The sequence below is a fragment of the Falco biarmicus genome, chromosome 11 (assembly GCF_023638135.1).
Source record: "Falco biarmicus isolate bFalBia1 chromosome 11, bFalBia1.pri, whole genome shotgun sequence".
In the NCBI taxonomy this organism is placed as follows: Eukaryota; Metazoa; Chordata; class Aves; order Falconiformes; family Falconidae; genus Falco; species Falco biarmicus.
The window spans coordinates 12,910,878-12,931,348 of NC_079298.1; the positions used below are offsets into that span (position 1 = coordinate 12,910,878).

The window sequence follows — 20,471 nt, forward strand, 5'->3', positions numbered from 1 at the left end:
TCCTTTTCTTCCCCCCCCCCCCCCCCCATTACAGTTCTCCTACTTCACACTCAAATCACCTGGCTTCCCTCTGCCCTGTTTGCCCATACTGAGACCAGTGAAAAGCTTTGTGCCCAGCCATGGAGCAGCTGGGAACATCCCAGTCCTTCACCATCAGGACACAAGTCTCTGTTTTCTCGCAGTGGGGACAGACCTGGGCAAGACACCAGGCGTGATGGAAGAAGTTGGAATGCTCCTGGACTTCTGGTGAAGAGCCAACAGCTCTCTGCAACACCTTTACTGATAGTGTCTCTGTCTTGCTTGGTAAAACAACTTGGAGAAGCTGTAAGTAGGATCCATACAACCCACCTGGCTATGGAAAAGGCCCAAGGAAAACAGTGCCATACCCACAAAAGTAGGAAAGATGTAGGGATGGTCAGGAGAGCAAGCGGTCCCTGCCGTCAGAGGTGTGAGGGTTGGTACGGGACGTTTCCCTCCCCATCCTGCTATATTTATTCAGTGAGAACCAACAGGGTCCTGGCTGAGCAATGTGGAAAAGGATTGATAGAAACAGACCTTCACCTGTCCACTGATGCTCTTGGTTGTTGGAAAGGTGCAGATGAAGTAGTGGCAAATTTCTTATCGGCTGTTAAGTTCTGTAAGTGTTGGTGGAGTTGGACTGGAATTGAGGAAAGTCTGATGCTTCCAATAGATATTCCAGGCTGAAATGAATCAGAAACTGGAAAGTTCCCAGAAAATACTTATTCAGCCCTCTGAGCCAGGCAAAACAAGCTCTCCAGAGGGGACCAGCCCCCTGTGATTTCAACGTTTCGTGAAATGTCTTTAAAATTCATTCAGAGCAGTGTAGTTAACATACCTCATTTTGTAAACTGTTTTGAAAAAGCACATCAGAGCGTTTGGTTCCAAAAAAATGAACAGATGCAACTGTCAGGATTTGGTCTTTTCTATTTTAATGGAAATGGAGTCAAAGCTGACTTAAAAATAATTATTACCAATTTAGAGGGATGATAGTTTAGTTATAGAAAATTTCTGTCAAAACCCAGCCTGCTTGAGAGCCGAAGGTGTTGGATGGAGTGTGATGGCGGTGAGTCAGTGCAGTTTTCTTTTTGCAAGGAAAGACAGCGGAGCTTTTGCTGGGGACAGGAGTGGCCTGTCTGAGTTGGTCCAACTGCCTTTCTTCTGTGATGGTCCAAAGTGAGGGTGCTGTTGTGGATGGTACAGTGAACTCCCAAGCCAGCTGCTACAGGCTGACTCTTCCTGCGGAAAGGGTCTTGGCTTTAACCCCACTGGTGAGTTTGACCTTGGACTTGGGTTGATTCAGGTGCAAAAAAAATTGCAAAGATGTTGCTCTTGGCCTTGGTTGTTTAGTGCACGGCAGTGCAATGTGGAGGAGCGAACGCTGAGCTATGAGTCAGGCAGGTCCGTCTCCTCCGGCATGGACTTGGGACATACCTTGGCTTCCCTGCCTCAGTTTCCCCATGCGGACAGTGGTCTCTTTCTCAGCAGACTTTTCTCCCAAGCACCCCTTGCTCCCCTTTGGCTAGTTGTGGGTCCACACAAAGCCACCCGCTGTGACCCAGCCCATCTGCCCCAGTGCAGCTGCTCCCCTCCGTGGCAGGGACACCTTAATTCCGTATGGCTCTTGGAGTGCCTGAGCAGGTCTACTGTGTGAGGGTGCAAAACCAGCTTGGATTTTGAAACCATCCCAGTCCTGAGGATGGAGTTAACCTTCGCTCCCTCCAGTCACTCCCCACTGGCCGCATCCTTGCTGCAGGCTGTGGCAGGAGCTGTGGGGCTGCCTGTGGCCATGCTGTGCATGGCTTTGTGGCAGCAGGAGCTGTACCTCCGGTTCCCAAAGGAGGTGGAGATGCTCACACATTAATAGGGAAAGGGGCATCCTCAGCAGCATCCAGCCACCTGGAAACGCAGCTGCACCTGCTGGTAAATCTGCCCTTTGAAACACCAAGTCAGTCCGGCCACAGCTGGCTCTGGCTCTGTTAAATATTTGCTGAGCATCTGAAGGGCAGGATCAGAGCACAGGTCCCAGTGCACAAGTGGATGTGGGAAGCCAATCCCCTGACACTTCCCAGCATGGGGAAAAATCTTCCCACAACTGCTGCCACATAGGCAAAGAGCCCACCTGTACCTCAGGAAGCCCCTGCGTGGATTCCCGGAGGCTGGGAGAGGGCTGGTATTGCCGTGTGCTGACCTGTTCAGGTGCCCCTGCCAGAGGCATCTGCTGCAGCCAGCACCATGGGCTAGGAGCAGGACGGGCTGCAGGCATGTCCCCAAGTCCCCGCTTTTGTAAAACCAGCAGTTCCTTGGCTGAGGAGCCATCCTCTGAGCAAGGGTGCCACTGGAAGGGAACGCGGTAAAAGGTCAGCTTCATTTGGTACCGTGCTGTCAGCTCCGGACACTTACCGAACTCTTACACCTGCTAAGAACAGACATGACAACGGATGAAAAATCAAGCATTAGAGGACTACCTGGCCCTGGTGGGAAAAGACTCTTCACCTTCCTTTCCACATCCGGTTCCTCACTCTGTTGAAGCAGGATCACGTTCTGGGCCTCTGGCCATCAGGTGCAACCTTGCAAAGTTTTGCAATGCCCCATCTAGCTGCCTAGAAACCTTTTTCAAGATGGGACCCATAGGAGGACCCACCATCCCCAACTCACAAAGATGACAGACAGACCGTGGCATTTGTTTTGGGGCTGATGTTAGCTGGGTTGTTGGCTCCGGCTCAGCGCATGGTTCTTGTGTGCTTGTAGTGAGTGGCAGCTGTGCTGGAAAGACCTCAGACACCAGCTGCCTCAACATCTGTTGGAAACAGTTTGCTTCTGGCCTGCAGCCCTTGGGATTTTCCACTCCTAAGGCAATAGCAGCGTGCTTTGTCATGGGGTAGGACACGGTGCATGCAGACGTGATGGCGGTGCTGAGCCCTGCCCCACAGGTCTCCTGAAACAGCCTCTGGCCACCATGGGAGCAGCACAGGCTACGGGATTTGATGAGTGAGTGGGGTACCCCACAGCTATGCATCCTCTTGTCGGATTGTTCCCCATCCCTGTGCAGGGAAGTCTTATGATTTCAAGCTGTTTTTTCCTCTTCTCCCATTGTCCTCTCAGGCTCCGCAGGAAATAGAAGAGCAGCTATTTCCTTGCTTCTTTTGTTCAACTGGTCCCACAGCCCTTCCTCCCCAGCAGAGAACTTCCCACAGTCCAAAAAGCCCCTATAAACCCGATGCCCCAAGGTTCAATGGACAAACTTCACCTTTTTCATTTCCCAGTCAATCATTCTCCACTGCACGCTCCACTGAAGGCAGCTTTGCAGGGGTCAGCTTTGGACTTACAAACTATTTGCTGACCCGAGGCAGTGATGCTGGGAGGGGGGACAGGTCTGGGAAGGCAGGGAAGGTCTCCTGCTCCTGCCTTGCTTTTCTTTCTCACTCCATCCCCAGAGATCAGAAGGCCACGTCATGATCCAGCAACAGCTGAGACAGCTCCTGCCAGAGAGGGAGGTGGATCCTTCTGCTGCCCTCACCCTGCTCTGCGGCTCGGCGGCAGCCGCGGTGGTCTGGAAATGGCTGGGCAAAAGGCAGATCCAGAAGAAAATGGAAGAGGCTCGGAGAACCCGGGATGAGGGCGTGAAGAAAATGGCAAAGGCTGTCCAGCAGTTCAGGGAGCAGGTAACCCATCTCTCTGGGGGGGTCTGAGTCCCACCAAGGTGCCTGCTGATGTCGTTCTTCAGCTCCTTCTTCCAGCTCATGCCTCCATAGCTTTTATAAGGAGGAGTCATGGGGAGATGTGCCAGCAGCCTCAACAAGAGGAAAGGCTGCCTTGGGAGGAAGGGACTTCACTGTTCTCCTCAAGCTGGATGAGATGTGGTAGGAGTTTAGAGCCAGGGAGATGTGAATTACTCACTAGGAAGAGGTTTTGGACAACACAGGTGATGAAACACTGGACCTGTATTGATCCAAAATACAGTTATTTTGGGATCTAGAAATGTCTCTTGCCTCTATGGGTAGAAGCAAGAAAGCTTTTTCTTCTTCTTGACTCTAAGTTTACACATCTGTCCACACTCCTATATCTTTGTCTCTGAAACCTGGCCTCTGGATGGTTCCTGGAGCCTCCAAAAGGGCTTTCACTAGGGTTCCCAGCAAGTGGGACCTCCTGGCCCAGCAGGCTGCCCAGAAGATGGCTGGCCTAATTTAACACTAATGAAACACAGGGCATTCAGTGTCCCCTGGAGCAACCAGGACGTGACACAGGGACAAATGAGGCAGGCTTACAACCAGCATGGATGTGGCTCTGAATTCCTACCTCAGCACTGATTTCTAACCACCTTTCTTTCCTGCTCCATTTCCTTCTAAGTAGGTACCGGTTAGACCACACCTGGAGATAAAGCATACTAGCTAAAAGGATACGTATCTTTACAACCTTTTTTTCTTAAATATATATATAAAATCTTAAAAAAAAAAAAGCTGGTGGTGCTGAGAACTGCCAGTTCTCTTCACCTGAGTAGACCTTACCCACCACCTGTGAGACCCTGCTGACTTCTCTGCAGTTTGCTGGGCTTGAGCTGTTTGTCCTCAGCCCAGGCTGACCTACACTGCCTGTACCCCTCCTGAAGGGTGAAGGACCAGCCTGCAACTTGTGTGCAACACCTTTGGTACCTTCTGCCCAGGCTGGTATTTGCTCAGCTGAGATACCTACTGACCAAGAGGTTAAGTCCCACGGTGCCAGGAGGAAGGCTCTGATGTGAGGCACTGCCTTGCCCTCTGGCTGCAGTGGGTGCCTGAAGCTCATCTGCACCTTCAGAGACAGCTGGGTTCCTCTGTTTGCATCACGTCCATGACATCCAAACTCAGGATGAAACACTCAGCAGCTCAAGGTCTGAACACCTCACATGCAGGGTCTGCCTTTCCAGCAAGCTCTTTTGATAGTGTTGGCAGAACCGAAGAGACTTATCCCCTCTGAGCCAAAGGGCAGCTGGAGCTTCTGTCCTGGCACCCCCTTCATCTTCCCCTTGCAGGTTCCCAGTGTCCAGACGGATGCCATCCTCTCCCTGCCCCTGCTGGAACTCACTGGGAGACTGCAGGAAGGGTCTCTGTCCCCCAAGACCGTCCTCTACACCTACTTAGAGAAGGTGAGTGCCTGTCACGTTCTCCTTGCCATGGTGTCTGGGCTGGTGGCTGAGATGACTTGTTGGAGCAAGATTATGACAAGTCTTCAATATAGCGGATACCAGGAGAGAAAAAGCAAGGACCTCTCTGCCTCCTGGGTCAGAGCCATCAGTAGACAGTCCTTTGAGATGGCTTAACGCTCTGGGAAGGGGGTTACCATTCATGCCAAGCCACTAGCCCGTGTTTTGAAGATCCAGGTAGCTGCTGAGTGCAGCTGTGTGCTGTGTAACAATGCTGTTCTTCGCTAACACCTATTTCTCCATGTGTCCGTCAAAGGCCCTGGAAGTGACTCAGCAGACAAACTGCGTGCGACATTTCATCCCAGAGTGTGAGGAGCAGCTCCAAGAAATACAACGGCAGAGGGAGAAAGGGCTGCTCTATGGCATCCCCATCAGCATCAAGGATCACATCAGCCACAAGGTGCTTCCCTTTGTGCCCGTGAAGTGTCCCATCGTAAGCTGGGCGGGGTGGCGAAGTGGTGGGACACAGAGAACAGGGAAGGGGCCCAATCCACCTCTGCTTAAGCCATGGGGAGCCTGGCTGGGTCTGAGGCTGTGGCCTCACATCTCATTACAGCTGCAATCCTGACAATTAGAAGCTTCCATCAGAAAAAAACCCAAGGGGTGAACAGTTACACACCCACACAATTTCTTCTCTGATACATGGGGCAGCACAAACTGGGCTACATGGCTGTTTGGGCCATAACTCAGACCTCTTCTCAGAGGTTTGCAGCATCAGGGGTAAGAATAGGCCTCAGCTTCTAGAAAGTCACTAGTGGGAGGAACTGATAACCTCAAAACCTCGTTGGCTGCTGAGTCCCTTTAGCAAAGAGCCTGTGCATGAGCCACACCAGAGAACCCCTCACAGACAAGCCCTGATGAGGACTGACCACACACTCCTGAGCTGAACTTGTCAGGCAGTCTCCTCCTCCTCCTTGCTGACTGACCAACACAGTTAAGAGGGCTGTAAGCCCAAAGCAAGCCCCAGACACCCAGGTTCACTGAGAAAGGATCACACTGTGTTTGTCTGGGGTGTATATTCCCTCCCTGAACATCCACTGGTGGCTTTATTTGGACAGCAGGACAATGGGTTTGTTCCTGAGCTAGTGCATCTATGGCACTGGACCCGGGTCAGGAGAGAGAAATAGCATGGAAAAGGGCAAGGACAGCTTCAGGAGAAGCCTTAACCCAGTAAATGTTTGGCAGCCCTCTACCAAGGATGGAAGGAGAGGGAGTCCTTGGTCCTTCACGCAAGGGCTTGCCAGGGAGCAGGTTAGTACCTGCCCTCTCCCTGCCCAAGAGAGGGACGCCAGGTCTTCCTTCCAAAACCTCAGGGGAGCTGCGCTGACCATATTGTTGTCACTTCTCCTCTCTGCAGGGGCACCTGTCGACCTGTGGGCTTGTGCAATGCCTGGGCACTCCAGTGCAGGAGGACAGCGTCCTAGTCAAGGTTTTGAAGAGACAGGGGGCCATCCCATTTGCAATGACCAACGTGCCCCAGTCCCTCTTCAAGTAACATACATCATTGGAAATCTTTCCTCTGGTTGTGCTCCTGAAGCTAAACCCTAACCTGTAGGTCCTGGGACAGGCTCCTTCCTGCCTCCTGAGATGTTGTGTGGACGAGTTCCTCTTCCATCAGCTGCCAATAATCTCAGTTCAACTGAAAATAGCCTTCAGATAAGATTAAGAGGAACAAACCTACCATGACATAAGAGAAATTAAGTGCAGTTGCACACGGGAGGGAGAGCAGCGTCTCATGGGAATGTCCTGAGGGATTTGCAGGGTGGAAGGATGGGGTTGGCGATGCCACATAAGCTCACTGCAGGGGAGAGCCAACAAACTCAACGCATTAGGCTGTTCCTGACAGCCCACTTGCTGGTTTTCTTCTCCCCAGCTACGACTGCAGCAATCCCACCTTTGGCCAGACCTTGAACCCCTTCAACCACCAGAAGAGCCCCGGGGGCTCCTCGGGAGGGGAGGGAGCTCTGATCGCAGGGGGAGGCTCCATCCTGGGCATCGGCTCGGACATGGGTGGCAGCATCCGCCTGCCCTCCAGCTTCTGCGGGCTGTGCGGGCTCAAACCCACCACCGAAAGGCTCAGGTAGGTGCCGGGGTCTCCCCGCCCTGCAAGGACCCTGCTAATTGTCAAACTGAGCGGAGGGGGCAAGGTGCTCACTGAGTACCTGGGGGAAAACGAGAGGAGAGTTTCTTGAAGCTGGCTTGCTTTGCTCAAATCCTCTCCCAACAGGCAGCGTTGCTACATTGCGTGGGGAAATGGCTGTTTGCGTCGTAAATCTGGCCTGGAGTTAAAAGGAAAAGGGGAGCAAAGTGGTTAAATGGTGCCAAAAGGGAACATTTTTGGTTAAACTAAAACTAAGATTGGTTGGGGGTTTGTGGTGGGGTTTTTGTTTGGTTGTTTTTTTTTTTTCATTTTGACCAACATTTTTTGTTTCCCGTGACCCAAGTCAAATGCTTTTAATAATTTCCTTCTGGTTTGGGTCCTGAACTGAAGACCCCGCTATGCTATTCAAACATATTGGGAATATCCCACCATTACTGAAATGACAATACGCTGCTTTTTCTTTTCACATAGCCTGTCCGGAGCAGGTGTCCCAGTCGGTGGGATCGTGGCAGGTACCTGAATTTTAATTGCTTTTCTCTATATGCTGTGAAAAGCCCTATGCCCTCCTCTGTGCCTGAGGAAAGCCTGAGACAACCAAGATCTGTCTGGAATCCATCTGAAACATCCTCCGTTGCCTGATCATCCCTTGCAGCCAAGTGGCTGTGCAGGGGGGAGGGTGGACCAGTGTTTGGCACATCCATTTGCTCAATGGGGATGTTTGCTTTCGTCCCCACTCCAGTTCGTTGTGCACTGGGGCCGATGGCAAGGGACGTGGACAGCCTGGCCCTCTGCATGAAGGCGCTGCTCTGCGAGGAGATGTTCCGGCTGGACCCCACCGTGCCCCCTATCCCCTTCAACGAGGAGGTAAGTAAGCCCCTAAGTCAGCAGGCCCTGGTTCTTTTGAGGGTGCTGCACACTCAACATATGCATTCTTTAATGGTCCAGTTATCTTTACAGTACTGGTTTCCAGTAACTTGTTAGCTCTTTTTGAGGGCACAATTCATAATTATTAGAAAAAAATAGGTTAATAAGTAGGTATCCTTTCTGCCTTCTCAGTTGGCGTATAGCTTATTAGACTGAGAGACCCCAGAAAAGGGTGGGAAGGAAGGCAACACCAGGACCAAAAAGCTGGAGGTTTTTAGGGGAAGATGAGACAGGATCAGAAACCCTTGCAGCAAATCTGACTGAGGACATTCCCTTTCCCTCTGCAGCAGATGAACTTCAGGTTTCCCCACCTCCATCCTTTGTAGCAATGGTTGAATCTACTGGTCTTGAGTGGCTGTGCTCTGCCTGAGGGGAGGGATGAAGGGGACGCTGGAGAAAAAGGTGGGGGTGGACAATTGGAAAGGGTGACCTATGGGAACTATAAGGAGCAAACCAGAAAATTAGTTACTCCCTAACATCTGGGGCTTTTGTCCCCTTCTGCAGCGGGCTTCAGCATGGGGGCAGTCCTAGCCGGAGCAGGGCTGGCAATGCTTCAGTGGTGGCTCTTTTCTCCAGGTGTACTCCAGCTGTGCTCCCCTGCGCATCGGCTACTACGACACAGACGGCTACTTCCCGCTGCCCCCCTGCATGCGGCGGGCAGTGCAGGACACCAGGGGGGCTCTGCAGGCAGCCGGGCACCAGGTGAGCACAGCCACCCCGCGCTCTTCTCCCCGGGGGATCCCCAGCTCGGCTCCTCGCCGCTGAAGTTGCCCCTCAGAAACCAGACATAGCTCCCAAGCCCAGCTGTGCAATAAATGACCTACCAGAGGTATGAGATTAAGTTACTACAGCCACGTACACATGCCCACCCGGGGCAGCAGCACTGCTTCTCGTGGGCAAACAGCACTTGCAATTAGCAAACTTGTACCTGCAAGGGGCCAGGAGTGTTAATAACTCCATCTCCGCTCTCCTGGGGGCTGTGGTCCACACCGGACAGCAGCAGCCACGAAGTGCTGCATTTGACCCTGGAAGGTTATCCCAGCATTTGCTGGGTCTGTCCTTCCCCAGCTGGGCTCTGAGAGGTGTTTTTCTCCTTCCTCCCCAATGCCCATGGAGACCTCTCTCCATCCTGGACCACTGAGGGAAAAGGGCCACGGGGCATGGGATGGAAAATACCTTTCCCTCCATCTAGACCTACCTGTGGAAACATGCTAGTAGTGCTTTTCACAGCAAAGTGAGTCCATGTCTGAGATTTCAGTTCTGCTGGGACAGGCAGGAAACTAGGGCAGTTTCTGGCTCAGTGGCTGCCTGGAGCAGCATGGAGGAGGAGACAGCTCTGGAGAGATCTCGGAGCTGAGCCAAATAGCTGTCAGGGAGGAATAATCCCACAGGGAGATGCCTGGGCTGGTATGGGATTGAAATAGGGCCTCCGCTGGCAGGTGCTGCTCTGCCTTTTAAGTATATCCACAGACAGACCCTGGAAATCATTCACACCCCCAGGCTTTCACATAGCCTTGTGTTTTGGTGCAGCTGGTGCCCTTTTCTCCACCTCGGATCCACCACGTCATGACTGAACTGTTTCTGAAGACCTTTTTTGCTGATGGAGGCCGTGCTTGGTTGGACATGTTGTAAGTAGGAGCCCTCTGGCATGCCCATGAGCACAACACACAGGCAAAACGAGCACTACCGTCTCCGGCATGATCCCCTCCTCTTGTCATCTCTCAGCACAGGAGATACTGTAGATCCAAACTTGAAATCACAGGTGAACTGCTGCAAGATCCCGAGGGTGGGGAAGAAGCTACTGGCTCTGATTCTTAAACCTCTGGTGAGTCCCTGGCCTCCGGCTCAAAGCAGAGTGGTGTCAGCAAGGTCTTGAGGTGCTTGGAAGTGTGACGGTACCAAGAGACACCTTTAACTGGAAACACTGGGATTTCAGGCCAAAGCATATACAATCACTTTGGAAGGTCGTTTGAGACCTCTGCTGGGATTTACCCAGTGTAAAGGGAAAGGAGAGAAGAACCAGCCAAAAGCTGTACAAGATTAGTGTGAGTGGTTCTTCAAATGCTAGACCTAGCAGTGCCCCGTTTCGTACAGATTCGTGCATTGGGATTACTGCAATAGAGGGACTGAGGTTGCAGCTCTGTCCCTGTGCTGGAAGCCTCCCAGAGATCCCACCTTCAGGGGGGGTCCTGGTGATTCATACGGGCTGGCCCTCACTGTAGCCCTTTCACCAGCTGAGCATCCTTTTGTAGGGCTTCTCTCCTCCATCCTCTGTTTCCTCTGCCTCTCTGTCCGGTTGGGTTGTTCTCAGCTGACAGGATTAAAAAGGTAGCAGTGAGTGAGAGGCAATCAAAATGCTTGTAGAGGTCTTGTTTCTGTGAGATACCAAGCTAAAACAGGTTCATCAAAAATAATGAAAGGCTGGTTCAAGTCAGCGCATGCCTCTGTGAACAGGGAATATTGGGCTGTAAGTAACAAATTGGGAATCAACAATCAGAAATTGGACACAAAGTAAATTCAGAACCATGAGGAGCATTTTTAATCATCATCGTTCGCCCTCAGTGCAGCATCCCCAGGGCTAGAGGCAGCATAGGACCAGGTGTTTCCTGGAATGGCTGGAGTTACTGCACCCCCATGTCATGTCCCTAACAGGAACCTCTTGCCTTTCCAGTTTCCCCGCCTGGCTGACTATCTGAGCGCCTTGGGTGGAATGAGGTAAGTTGGCATCGTCCCCAGGGATGTCCATGAAAATGCATGGTACCTTCTCCTCTAAGTGTCCTTGGGGGTGGTGGGGGTGGGGGAGGTGGAGCCTGGATTCATGACAGGTTCTGACCTGCTCCCTGCAGAGGCTGTCCCTCCATCCTGGGCATGGCTTCAGCCTTTAGGAACACATCTCCCCAGCGTTGCGCTGTCCCTAGTGTTATCCTGAAAGGACTGGGGGGCTCGGAAGGGTAAGGTCGTACAGGAAGCCTGCAGCAGCAATGACCACCACATCCAGGTTCACAAGAGAAACCTCTCTCCATCGCTTCCAGACGTTTGTTGCTTAATTGTTTGGCCAAATGCCAAAGGAAACTTCAGACAAATTGTGAAAGATGTATAACAACACATCAGTATTGTTACAAGCATTGTACAATAAGTAATCGCTAAAATGACCGAGGCTTATCAGCCTGGAGGATTATTTAAGCAATTCCTCCTCCTCCTCCTCCTCTTAAAGCTTAAAAATGGTGCTACTACTTCCACTTGCAGGTCAGTGAAGGAGATGTGGAATCATCACCATCAAATAGAGGTGTGTTTGGAGGACTCTTCTTTCTGGCATCATGCTACAAGTCGAGGCTTTACGGCAAGCGCCAGGTCGGAGGGTCATCAGTTAGGACAGGTGGTGTGCAGGGGGGAGGAGGCAAGGTGGAGGGAAAGGCACAAGAGAGACAGGGATGGGGTAGATAGGCTTTTGGGTCAACCCAGCCATGACTTTATTGGTTGCCCACAGTGCTCATGCCCAAACGCCCACATTCAACAGTCCCAGCACAACGAAGGCTGTCCTGGGAGTGGGGACAGCTAAAGAGGGACCTTCCCAATTCCTGGCCGCAAGCTGGCCACGTGCTGTGGAGGCAGACACTTACACGCTCCCTGCCTCTTCCCTCACGCCCAGTTCCCTGCGGCTGCCTTCTCGGCCATGCCAGAGCCTGGCGCATACCCTAGAGAAGCCAAGATGCTCCAGGTGTGGACATGACCTCCGCATCATCTCCCTCTCCTCCCCAAGGCATACCGCACCGAGTTCATCGCCCGCTGGAGGGAACTTCGGCTGGACGTTGTGCTGTGCCCTGTCCTGGGGCCTGCCTTCACCACAGGATACCCCGGGAAACTCCTCAGTAAGTGAGTCTGGGACCTTCCCGGGAGGGCAGAGGACCACAGTGGTTGCAACTGGACAGAAACGTCCACTACCATGGAGCTTAACCACCCACCTAAGCATTAAGGGCATTAGGAAGGAAAAATAACTACCGTAAACCTATCATCTGAGCAGATGGGGGCAAGACACATGGATGAAGTGATCTGATGGCAGTTTTCTTGCAGTAGAACTTGGACCTGCAGATGACCAACCCTGTGCAATTTCTCCTCCCAGCAGCAGCTGGTTCTCAGGGGCTTCAGTGACCATGTAATTTGTAACCCTGAAGGAAGACAGGAGGCTGTGACTACCTGCATTCTCTTTTCTGCTTCTCTCAGCTGCCATCTCCTCCACGATGCTGTACAATGTCTTGAACTTCCCCGCTGGAGTTGTACCCGTCAGCACAGTGACAGAAGCTGATGAGGAAGAGCTAAAGCTTTACCAAGGATGCTGTGATGACCCCTGGGACCGGACACTGAAACAGGTATGCAACATGGAAAGTGGTGGAGCAGAAATTGCTGATGGACGTTCAAGTAATAGTGTCACTGAAATCAGGGGTTCCTCAATGTCTCTACCAGTATGAGCACAGTGCAGAAAAAAATCACCTCTTCTTTATATACCCCTTGCAAACCCCTTTTCTCACAAGCCCCCAAAACCATGAGTCACTAAGCTTTGGGGGGACTGGGTGCACACCCCTAGGCTGGATTATAGCCTGAAACCAGAAAGGAGCCACGCAGCCAGGCTTCTTTCAGTAGGTCCTTGTGACAGTCACAGCCCACAGCACTGCACTGCACTTTCCTCCTGCTCTGATGCCTTCGCCAGGCCCAGGCGGTCAGCAGAGCATGGATCAGGAATGAGGATGCTGAAGGAAAAGGGATCTGGCTGCAAGACAGCTCAAAGCCAAGCTGGCTGGGGTGTGTGGGTGTCTTAAACATGCTGCCCAAGATTTGGCAACCATTTCTATCACGAGAACAGCAACAGCCTTCCCTCTGCCCTAGTGCACTTACGCTGCTTGAATGGCAGGGCTCAGCCTCCACCACCACCCCCCGGGACAAGCCACATGCCTAAACCAAGTTTCCAAAAGCTGCTGGGGCACCCCAGTAACCCCTCACCGCTGTGCCCCCGCTGCAGGCTGTGGCAGGAGCCGTGGGGCTGCCGGTGGCTGTGCAGTGTGTGGCCTTGCCGTGGCAGGAGGAGCTGTGCCTCAGGTTCATGAAGGAGGTGGAGACCCTCAGCCAGGAGAAGCGAGCAGCATAGTCTCCGTGGTCCCACGCCTGCGGGGCCAGCGGCAAGGCAAAAGGGACACCATGGACAACTTCTCTTTTGCAATCGGCAGTGCGGGGATTACAGCAAGGGGGGAAGGAGGAAGGAAAAGCAATTTCCTGACACCCTCCTTGCCAATAAGCACAGATCCTGTAAGGAAATAAGATGCCATGCAGGGCAGAGGACTGGTTTAAGCTGGGTTCAAATAATGATAAATCTATGAACCTGCACCTTCCTGGAAGGATGGGCACGGATGGGGGGTTACCCACATCATCTATGCTGCCTCTTGCAGAAGCAGGGTGATGCTGAGAGAAGGTGATTACAAAAGCTCAACATTATTTTCTTGCTAGCACCTGAGTAACTTCATATAGATGTAACTATGGGCTGCCCTGTAAGGAATACAGCCTTGTCTACCCTTCCCATCACTGTATTTCGCTCACAAAAATAAAAATGTAGCTATTAAGCAACTCTTACCATAAGCTCCAGTAATCTTTCACTGATGGTTATGATTATATGAAGGCAGTTATTACTCAAAATCATGCAAACACCCTCCCACTGGATATTAAATGGCATCTAGCATGTTCACACCTTCCCTCTCCACCACAGCTTTCCTGTCTGTGAGGGAAGGCAACAGTCACTGGCCCTTCGACAGCACCAAGCTTTTTCCACCACCAGATCTCAAGCATCCCAAGCATATTGCAACTTCACAGCAGGGGCATTCTTTGGAACCTCTTATTTCAGGACCTCAGGCTGCTCTTTCTGAAGGTAGGAGATAAGCGGAGACAGATGCAACTCAATTATGCAGATGGTGAGGTCTGGGTCAGAAAGGCTGAGATCCCCAGATGGTGTTTGTTAACTCAAACCAGCTCATGTAGGATCAAAGCAGTCAGACAGGAGGGAGAGAGCAGCAGCCACACAGGGCTATTTACCCCATCCGAGGCGGACAGAAAAATTGCTGCATCTGATAAGATATCTCTCTCTTTCCTAAATTAAACACCTCAGTCTCCAACAGATAAATATTCAGAAGATTCCACAGCAGGTCTTTGTCATTTATTCTCTAAATCTGCCATAAAAAAGCAGACTTCCTTTGGGACATTTTAAAAAGAAAAATAAATACAAAGCAGTTTTGCTTTTCCTGGAAATCTGGGTTATTTCCTGATAGCCAGCAAACACAGTCTGTCACTCTACATCCGACATAATTTGCAGAAATACATAGGTCCGAAGTTGGCTGTGAGGTTAGGCAGAACAAGCTCCCCCAGCTGGCAGTCTGAGAAGAAGCAAAATGTGTCCTGGAAGAGTATCCGAAAGTGGCTCAAGTCCTCAACGCGGACACTGACGTTAAACTGGGTTTCTGCGATTTCTACTGCTCTCTCAATCACATGCTCATTCTGCAGCGGGGAGAGGGAGCACGTAGAATACACCACCTCTCCTCCTGGCTTGGTAGCAAGAATCCCAGCCCTGCAAGCAAGAACGAACACACACATCATCACGGGAAAAGGAGGATTGTGTGGAGCACCAGCATTCCCACGCTGAAACTGGGAAGTCAACACATAACTCGTAGGAGTTATCTCCACAGGCTCAAAGTCTCACTGCGCCACCGCAACTTGAGGACTGTTTTAGAGCAGGGTCAGAAAGGTGCTTAGATTGATAAAGTACCTAACATGGAAGAGACACTACTGGAGAGCAGCTGGAAGGAGTAATCCTGCACTCACCTCCAAGGGAATGGGATAAGAGTACATACAGGAGAAGAGGCTCTTGCAGGTCAAGTGCTGCCATGGGACTCTCCAATCTGTTTCCTCACTGACCCAGCTTGCAGCCAGCCCACCCATCCTTCCCAGTGAAATGGGGTGACAAAGTGCCCCCATGTCCTCTCCATGTTGGGAGATGTGGACACTTGGGAATCCTCCAGGGCTGACTGCCGGGACCTGAGAGATCACACAGCAGAACAACGCTACAGCCACCCCGTTCCTTTAGACACCTCTCCCTACCTCCTATAGCCACTGCTAGGGACTGGAAGGACACGTGACCTGACTGAGGACATTTGCACCTTCTTACACATACTATTATTTTGATGTGTTCAACTACTGCTAGGCCAGAAAACTACACATGGTTTCCACATTTCCCAGGTGGGGACACACAAAAGAAGAAGAGGTTTCAGTGCTGGCCATGGAGGACTGCTACCATAACGCAAACAGCATCAAAACACAGCATCGAGCTCGCTCACATCAGCAGCTGCAGCTGTAGCATGGGCAACATCTGACGCTCCTTGGTTCGTTTCTTGTGGAAGATGTTGTTCTCCTCCTCCATTACAGAGTGCCTGTCCGTCGTGCAGGGCACATCCACCAGGACCTGCAGCAGCAGAGGTCCTACATCAGTCCTGGGCCCAGCTCAAGCTCAGTGAGTCTCCTGGTGTCACCTGCCTCTTGCCCAACGCCTCCACCCTTGCCACGCACCTAGCTGATGCTGCCTGAGCGCAGGTGTGCACCCACAATGAACTGTAACTTGTCTGGCTGCTTTTTTGTTTCTGGTATGTGCGAACAGACACAGAAGTGCTGGATAACATCACACTCACACACACACGTTCTCATTTAACCTTTCTGCTCTGTGCATCTTCCTGGTAGGCGTTACTGCAGTACCTATGGCTACAGTGATACATGGCCACAGCTCCTGCAGTGGCATCTCCCAGAGAAACAAACCCAGCTCCTGCAGCTGGACACAGATGAGATACAAGAATTATCTAATCCTTACGTTTAACCCCTTCCAGGTGATGGATTAGAACAGGATTTTTAGGAGCTACTAAACAGGTACAACCCTAGTTGCCCATATCCACCAGATCCTGCAGGAAGGGTATAGCAGGAGGAAATATTACTCCATATATGGCTTAGTCTTCTTTCTATGCATTTAAGATTATGGAAAACCATACAATTATACCATAGGATAAGCTGCTGTCTTCCTCTAAAACAGGAGGAAAGTGAACTAGATGGGTTTACCTTCCCTGGCTCCCCATCACCTACCTTATGGAAGGTGCTACCTTTCAACTGCTCCCAGTCCCTTCCGTCGCAGGATGTGACGCTCACAGCTTCCCTGATTTCTTTGGGAACGTAGCTCTGGAGAACCTGGTACAGCCTCTTTGTCCGGGAAATGGAGATGTCATTGGCCGCCAGATGCCCTGCGAGGCCAAAATGGGCACACTGGGAATGTCACTCTTGCAAAAACACAGCCGATTCCCAACTCTTATAACCAGAAATTATTAACGGTCAGACATTCATGGGCACAGCATACTCTTCCAGCGCTGTTTTACACATGGGGACAAGGAACACCCACCTCCACTTACCACAAACCCCAGTCTGCAGCAGAGCCAGAGTCTTGCCACCCGGAGCCGCACAGAGGTCCAGGACAGAGTCATCCGGCTGCACGTTGAGCGCCAGGACGGGCAGGAGAGATGCTGCATCCATGAGATAATAGTCCAGGAGCCCCAGAACATCCGGCCTGGAAATCACCGGTTTACGTAAAAAAAGCAAACGTGTGAGAGAGAAAGAAAACAGCAGTGGGCAGTGAGGGCAGGGATGCAGAGAAGCAGCGAGCGCTCACACACGTGCAGCCCCGAGGCTGGCAATGACAGCGAGTGGTCCGTCCCAGGGATCTCACCGTGCAGGGCGAAAACGTGTGATGTCACCCCTGGGGAAGGTGTAACATTTGATGTTGGAGCTGATGGAAGCACGAAGTGGTGGTGACGTCTCTGCCTCTGTCATCGCCTCTGCCTGCATCACTGTCCTGCCCCGGGCAGAGCCCTCCTGGGATCTGTTTTCCCCTCTCCCCCCTTCCTTTGTGGCTGCACCCTGCTGCAACTGCTGCGCCTCTTTGTGGGCTTGGGAAATAAAATCGGTGGCATTCAGCAGCTCCAGCTCTTGGGTGACGTGGTCGACAGAAGAGAAGTTGTTGAGCAGGGCGCCGTACTTCTGCTCGCAGAGCAGGCTGGCTCGGACGGAGGGCCACAGGTCCCTCAGCTGCAGGCTGTAGGTGGTGTCGAAGTGGTGCAGGGCCAGGCGTGTGGCCGGGATGCGGGGGGCCGTGGTAGCCTCGGGGGAAAAAATACCAGAGATGTTAAAAGACAAAATACATCCCAACGACTGTCCCCAGCCTTAAAGTTTTTCTGGGAGAATCCAGTCCTGGGTTCTGTGCTGCCAAAAGTCCCTGGGGCCTTTCTGCAGCCCCGGAAAGCGACTGTGCCCGTGACACCCTGGGCTGGTGGTCCCCTGGGAAGGCCTGAAGGGGGCTGGGGGCACGGGGCGGGCACGCAGGGAGGGGAGCGGCTGCCTACACAGCGGTGCAGCGGGGGTGTAAGGAGCGGGGGTGCTGCAGGGTGCCGCGAGAGGCAGAGGGTGCGAGGGGGAGAGCAGGGGGATGCAACGGGGAGCGAAACGGGCGGCGGCGTGCGGCGGGTCCCCCCTCCGGCCCCGCTCACCCACTTCTTCTTGTAGCGGTGCCGGCGCGGCCCCGGTGCCAGCCCCGGCGGCGGCCCCCGCCTCAGCAGCGCTGCCGCCGCCCGCCCGCTCAGCGCCGCCATCGCCCGCGCTCCGCCGCTGCCCTTCCGGGGCGGGACCGGCACCGGCACCCCCCGCCCCTCCCCCCCCAGCACCGCCCCCCGGGGCCATTGCCCCCGCGGGGTGCTCGGGCAGCGGCTGCCGGGAAGGTTCCAGCAACGGAGCCCCTCGGCTCTGCGGCAGGACCGTGTGCCCCAGGGGACCCCCCCCCCCGCAGCTCCGGGAGTTAACGTGTGACGTTCACCCTGGCAAAGCCCCTGGGCACCGCGCTGGCGGCTGAACTTGAAGTCCACCAGCAAGAGGATTACGGACGGCTGTGTTGGTAGCACAGTCAGATCTAAAAGGTGGTGCTTTGCTTTCCACTTTGAATAGCCGAGAAGGTTATTTTCTTTTTCATGTAACATGCCTGTGAAACTTCCTAGTTCTCTTGCTACTAAACATCCTCCTCGGAAGAAAAACGGGCAGGGCACGAGCAGGACAGTCCCAGGTCAGCAGAAAGGGCTGGTGACTCAGACACAAGGGCTTCAGTTCCCCCCTCCCCCCGGTGACCCTTCCTGCTCCGGCAGAGGTTTCAGCAGGTGGAACCACCACTGTGCCCATCTGCAGCCACGTGGTCGGTCACTCCGAGCAAGAAGGCAAAGCCAACCCCAGCCTGGAAGCTCTTCCAGTGGCTGGTGGCAGTAGGTGACAGTGAGTGAGGAACAGCTGAGAGTCTTCCCTCAGCTCTACTCTGCTAGAAAAGGGTCACTCCCTTTAATTTAGCCAGAACTTAGTGCATGAACAGTATTGGTGTTGTGGGGCTTGGTAATAATCTCCGTGTCTCCAACAGATAAATTCTCCCATGGGATCAGGCTCCAGCTGCTGCACATCACAGCTGCACAACAAGGATTTTCCCACAAGTGGGAAAAAGTCTCCTCCCACAAACTGGGCTCCAACACCCACTGATTTCATCTTAACCTAGTACAAGTCAGAAGCACAAGAACAAGGGAATAAACAGAGGGTACTTCCATGGGAACTTTGAATGTTTAATATGGAAAATCACAGAACATCAACATGGGTTTTGCGTGGCTGCACATCTTCCACGAGAACAGTTGCAGTGACATGCTGACGCTCGGTCGCTGCCAGGCAGTTTTGTTTGCTCTTGGCATGGAGGATGAACGGGCAGGAAGCAGTACTGTGAACCCAGGAACTGCTGACACGAGCTGTGGAAGCAGATGGACAATCACGCCCACCTTCACTTCAAGTTCTTAAAGAGTTTGTGAGCAACCTAAAACAAAGAGACAAAGCACTCAGTAACTCATAGTGTAGGGCTGGAAATCGGTAAGGTGTTACCACCTGCCTCTTGGTTTTCTTGGCCACTAACACACATGGCCCCACAGGACTCCGCTCTTCTCAAGGCTTTGCATCAAGTCACTCAAGAAAAGTAACAAGCTGAGATTTTCTACAGAGTTTCAGCTCATGTTAAAAACGTTTAACTGTAAAATGGCAAACAGAACACAGAAACAGCAGAATGCCATCTGCAGGGCAGAAACCACGTGTTTGACTTATTCGTTTAATGACCTACCAAATCCCAGTTAGAACTCTTATAACAAAGATGAGCCAAACAAACGTTTAACAAGAAAAAGCATCAAGGCTCACAGTTCTTCAAAGCTCCCTCTGAGCAGCTACCACATCTCACACTTGAGCTGTCTGCACTTTTGGAAGTGTGGCTAAAGGCAGCTCTGCTCCCACCACCTGCAGGGATGTTGCAGCCACAGGTGCTGCACTTACGCAGTGGTCCCTAGCGTGCAGGAAGTCAAAAAGCTCCTCTGTGCACTGCTCTTCTGTGTGGGACCTGGAGGACACCCGTGCATCACACTGCTCCAGCCGCTCCCGCGCCTTCACGCATTTCTCTGTCTGCTCGCAGTGCTCCCGGACCGTGGTTAAAGGATCCTGCAGAGACGGGACTGCCATGAGAACAGAGACCTCGAAACACCGCTCTCCCCCAAGACCCAGCGACTGAAGAGGGAGCCGTATATTCACATCGAAGCTCGGATTCAAGCTGCCTCCCCGCTAAGCTTTGGATCTGCCGCACTGAGCAGCGAGGGGGGCCCAAGGCCCTGCGAGTTTCAGCGCTGAAAGGCACCGGCCATCTACCCCCGGGAGACTCGTGACTGCAGAGCTACAGGCCTCCTCCGCCGCCCCCGAGGCCCGCCAGCTCCCCGGACAGGGGCGCACCAGGCCCCGCTCCCCGTCTTACCACCAGCTCTTCCTCTTCCTCCTCCTAGGGAAAGAAAAAAAAGGACAGCCGTTACCGACCGCCCAGGCCCCGCGGGGCTCTCAGCGCCGCCCCCGCTGGCCTGGCCCGGCCCGGCCCAGCCCCGCTCACCTCAGGCTCCCCGGCGTGAACGACGGTGTCGCGCAGCCCCATGCCTCCGCTCCCGACACACAGAAGGACTCGCCAGGGTCACCCACCGGAAGTGCCGCTGCCCGCCCCGGAAGCGGAAACGCTCCCACGGCGCGTTGGGCCGGCCCCCCCAGGGTAACGCCTCAGGCCCTGACGCGTCCCTTCTAAAG

General features: G+C 53.0%; 3 protein-coding genes across 4 annotated transcripts; 1 reads left to right on the top strand and 2 right to left on the bottom strand.

The window, feature by feature from the left end:
- The first annotated feature begins 41 nt into the window (after positions 1-41).
- Positions 42-13,844, top strand: LOC130157109 (vitamin D3 hydroxylase-associated protein-like). 2 transcript variants are annotated; one of them, XR_008824700.1, is made up of 15 exons: positions 42-3,683; positions 5,030-5,143; positions 5,457-5,600; positions 6,558-6,691; positions 7,074-7,280; positions 7,773-7,813; positions 8,041-8,165; positions 8,802-8,927; positions 9,756-9,853; positions 9,951-10,050; positions 10,897-10,940; positions 11,472-11,511; positions 11,986-12,098; positions 12,447-12,592; positions 13,240-13,374. XR_008824700.1 is itself a non-coding variant. In XM_056356274.1 (15 exons), exons 1-15 carry the CDS (start codon positions 3,474-3,476, stop codon positions 13,363-13,365), a joined length of 1,764 nt encoding a protein of 587 aa, XP_056212249.1. In that variant the 5' UTR covers positions 50-3,473; the 3' UTR covers positions 13,366-13,844. The 2 variants fall into 2 exon arrangements, 1 of the variants encoding a protein (XP_056212249.1); XM_056356274.1 differs by having other exon boundaries at positions 50-3,683; positions 11,986-12,094; positions 13,240-13,844.
- A 562-nt stretch (positions 13,845-14,406) lies between these two features.
- NSUN4 (NOP2/Sun RNA methyltransferase 4) lies at positions 14,407-17,965 on the bottom strand. Its single transcript, XM_056356275.1, has 6 exons — positions 17,837-17,965; positions 17,020-17,450; positions 16,706-16,860; positions 16,386-16,540; positions 15,596-15,720; positions 14,407-14,829 (listed from the first exon to the last, which is right to left on the bottom strand). The coding sequence occupies exons 1-6, from the start codon at positions 17,936-17,938 to the stop codon at positions 14,556-14,558; spliced, it is 1,242 nt and encodes a 413-aa protein (XP_056212250.1). The 5' UTR covers positions 17,939-17,965; the 3' UTR covers positions 14,407-14,555.
- A 954-nt stretch (positions 17,966-18,919) lies between these two features.
- Positions 18,920-20,421, bottom strand: LOC130157128 (cytochrome b-c1 complex subunit 6, mitochondrial). The gene is made up of 4 exons (XM_056356308.1): positions 20,284-20,421; positions 20,155-20,178; positions 19,686-19,847; positions 18,920-19,182 (listed from the first exon to the last, which is right to left on the bottom strand). The coding sequence occupies exons 1-4, from the start codon at positions 20,323-20,325 to the stop codon at positions 19,150-19,152; spliced, it is 261 nt and encodes an 86-aa protein (XP_056212283.1). The 5' UTR covers positions 20,326-20,421; the 3' UTR covers positions 18,920-19,149.
- Positions 20,422-20,471: the final 50 nt, after the last annotated feature.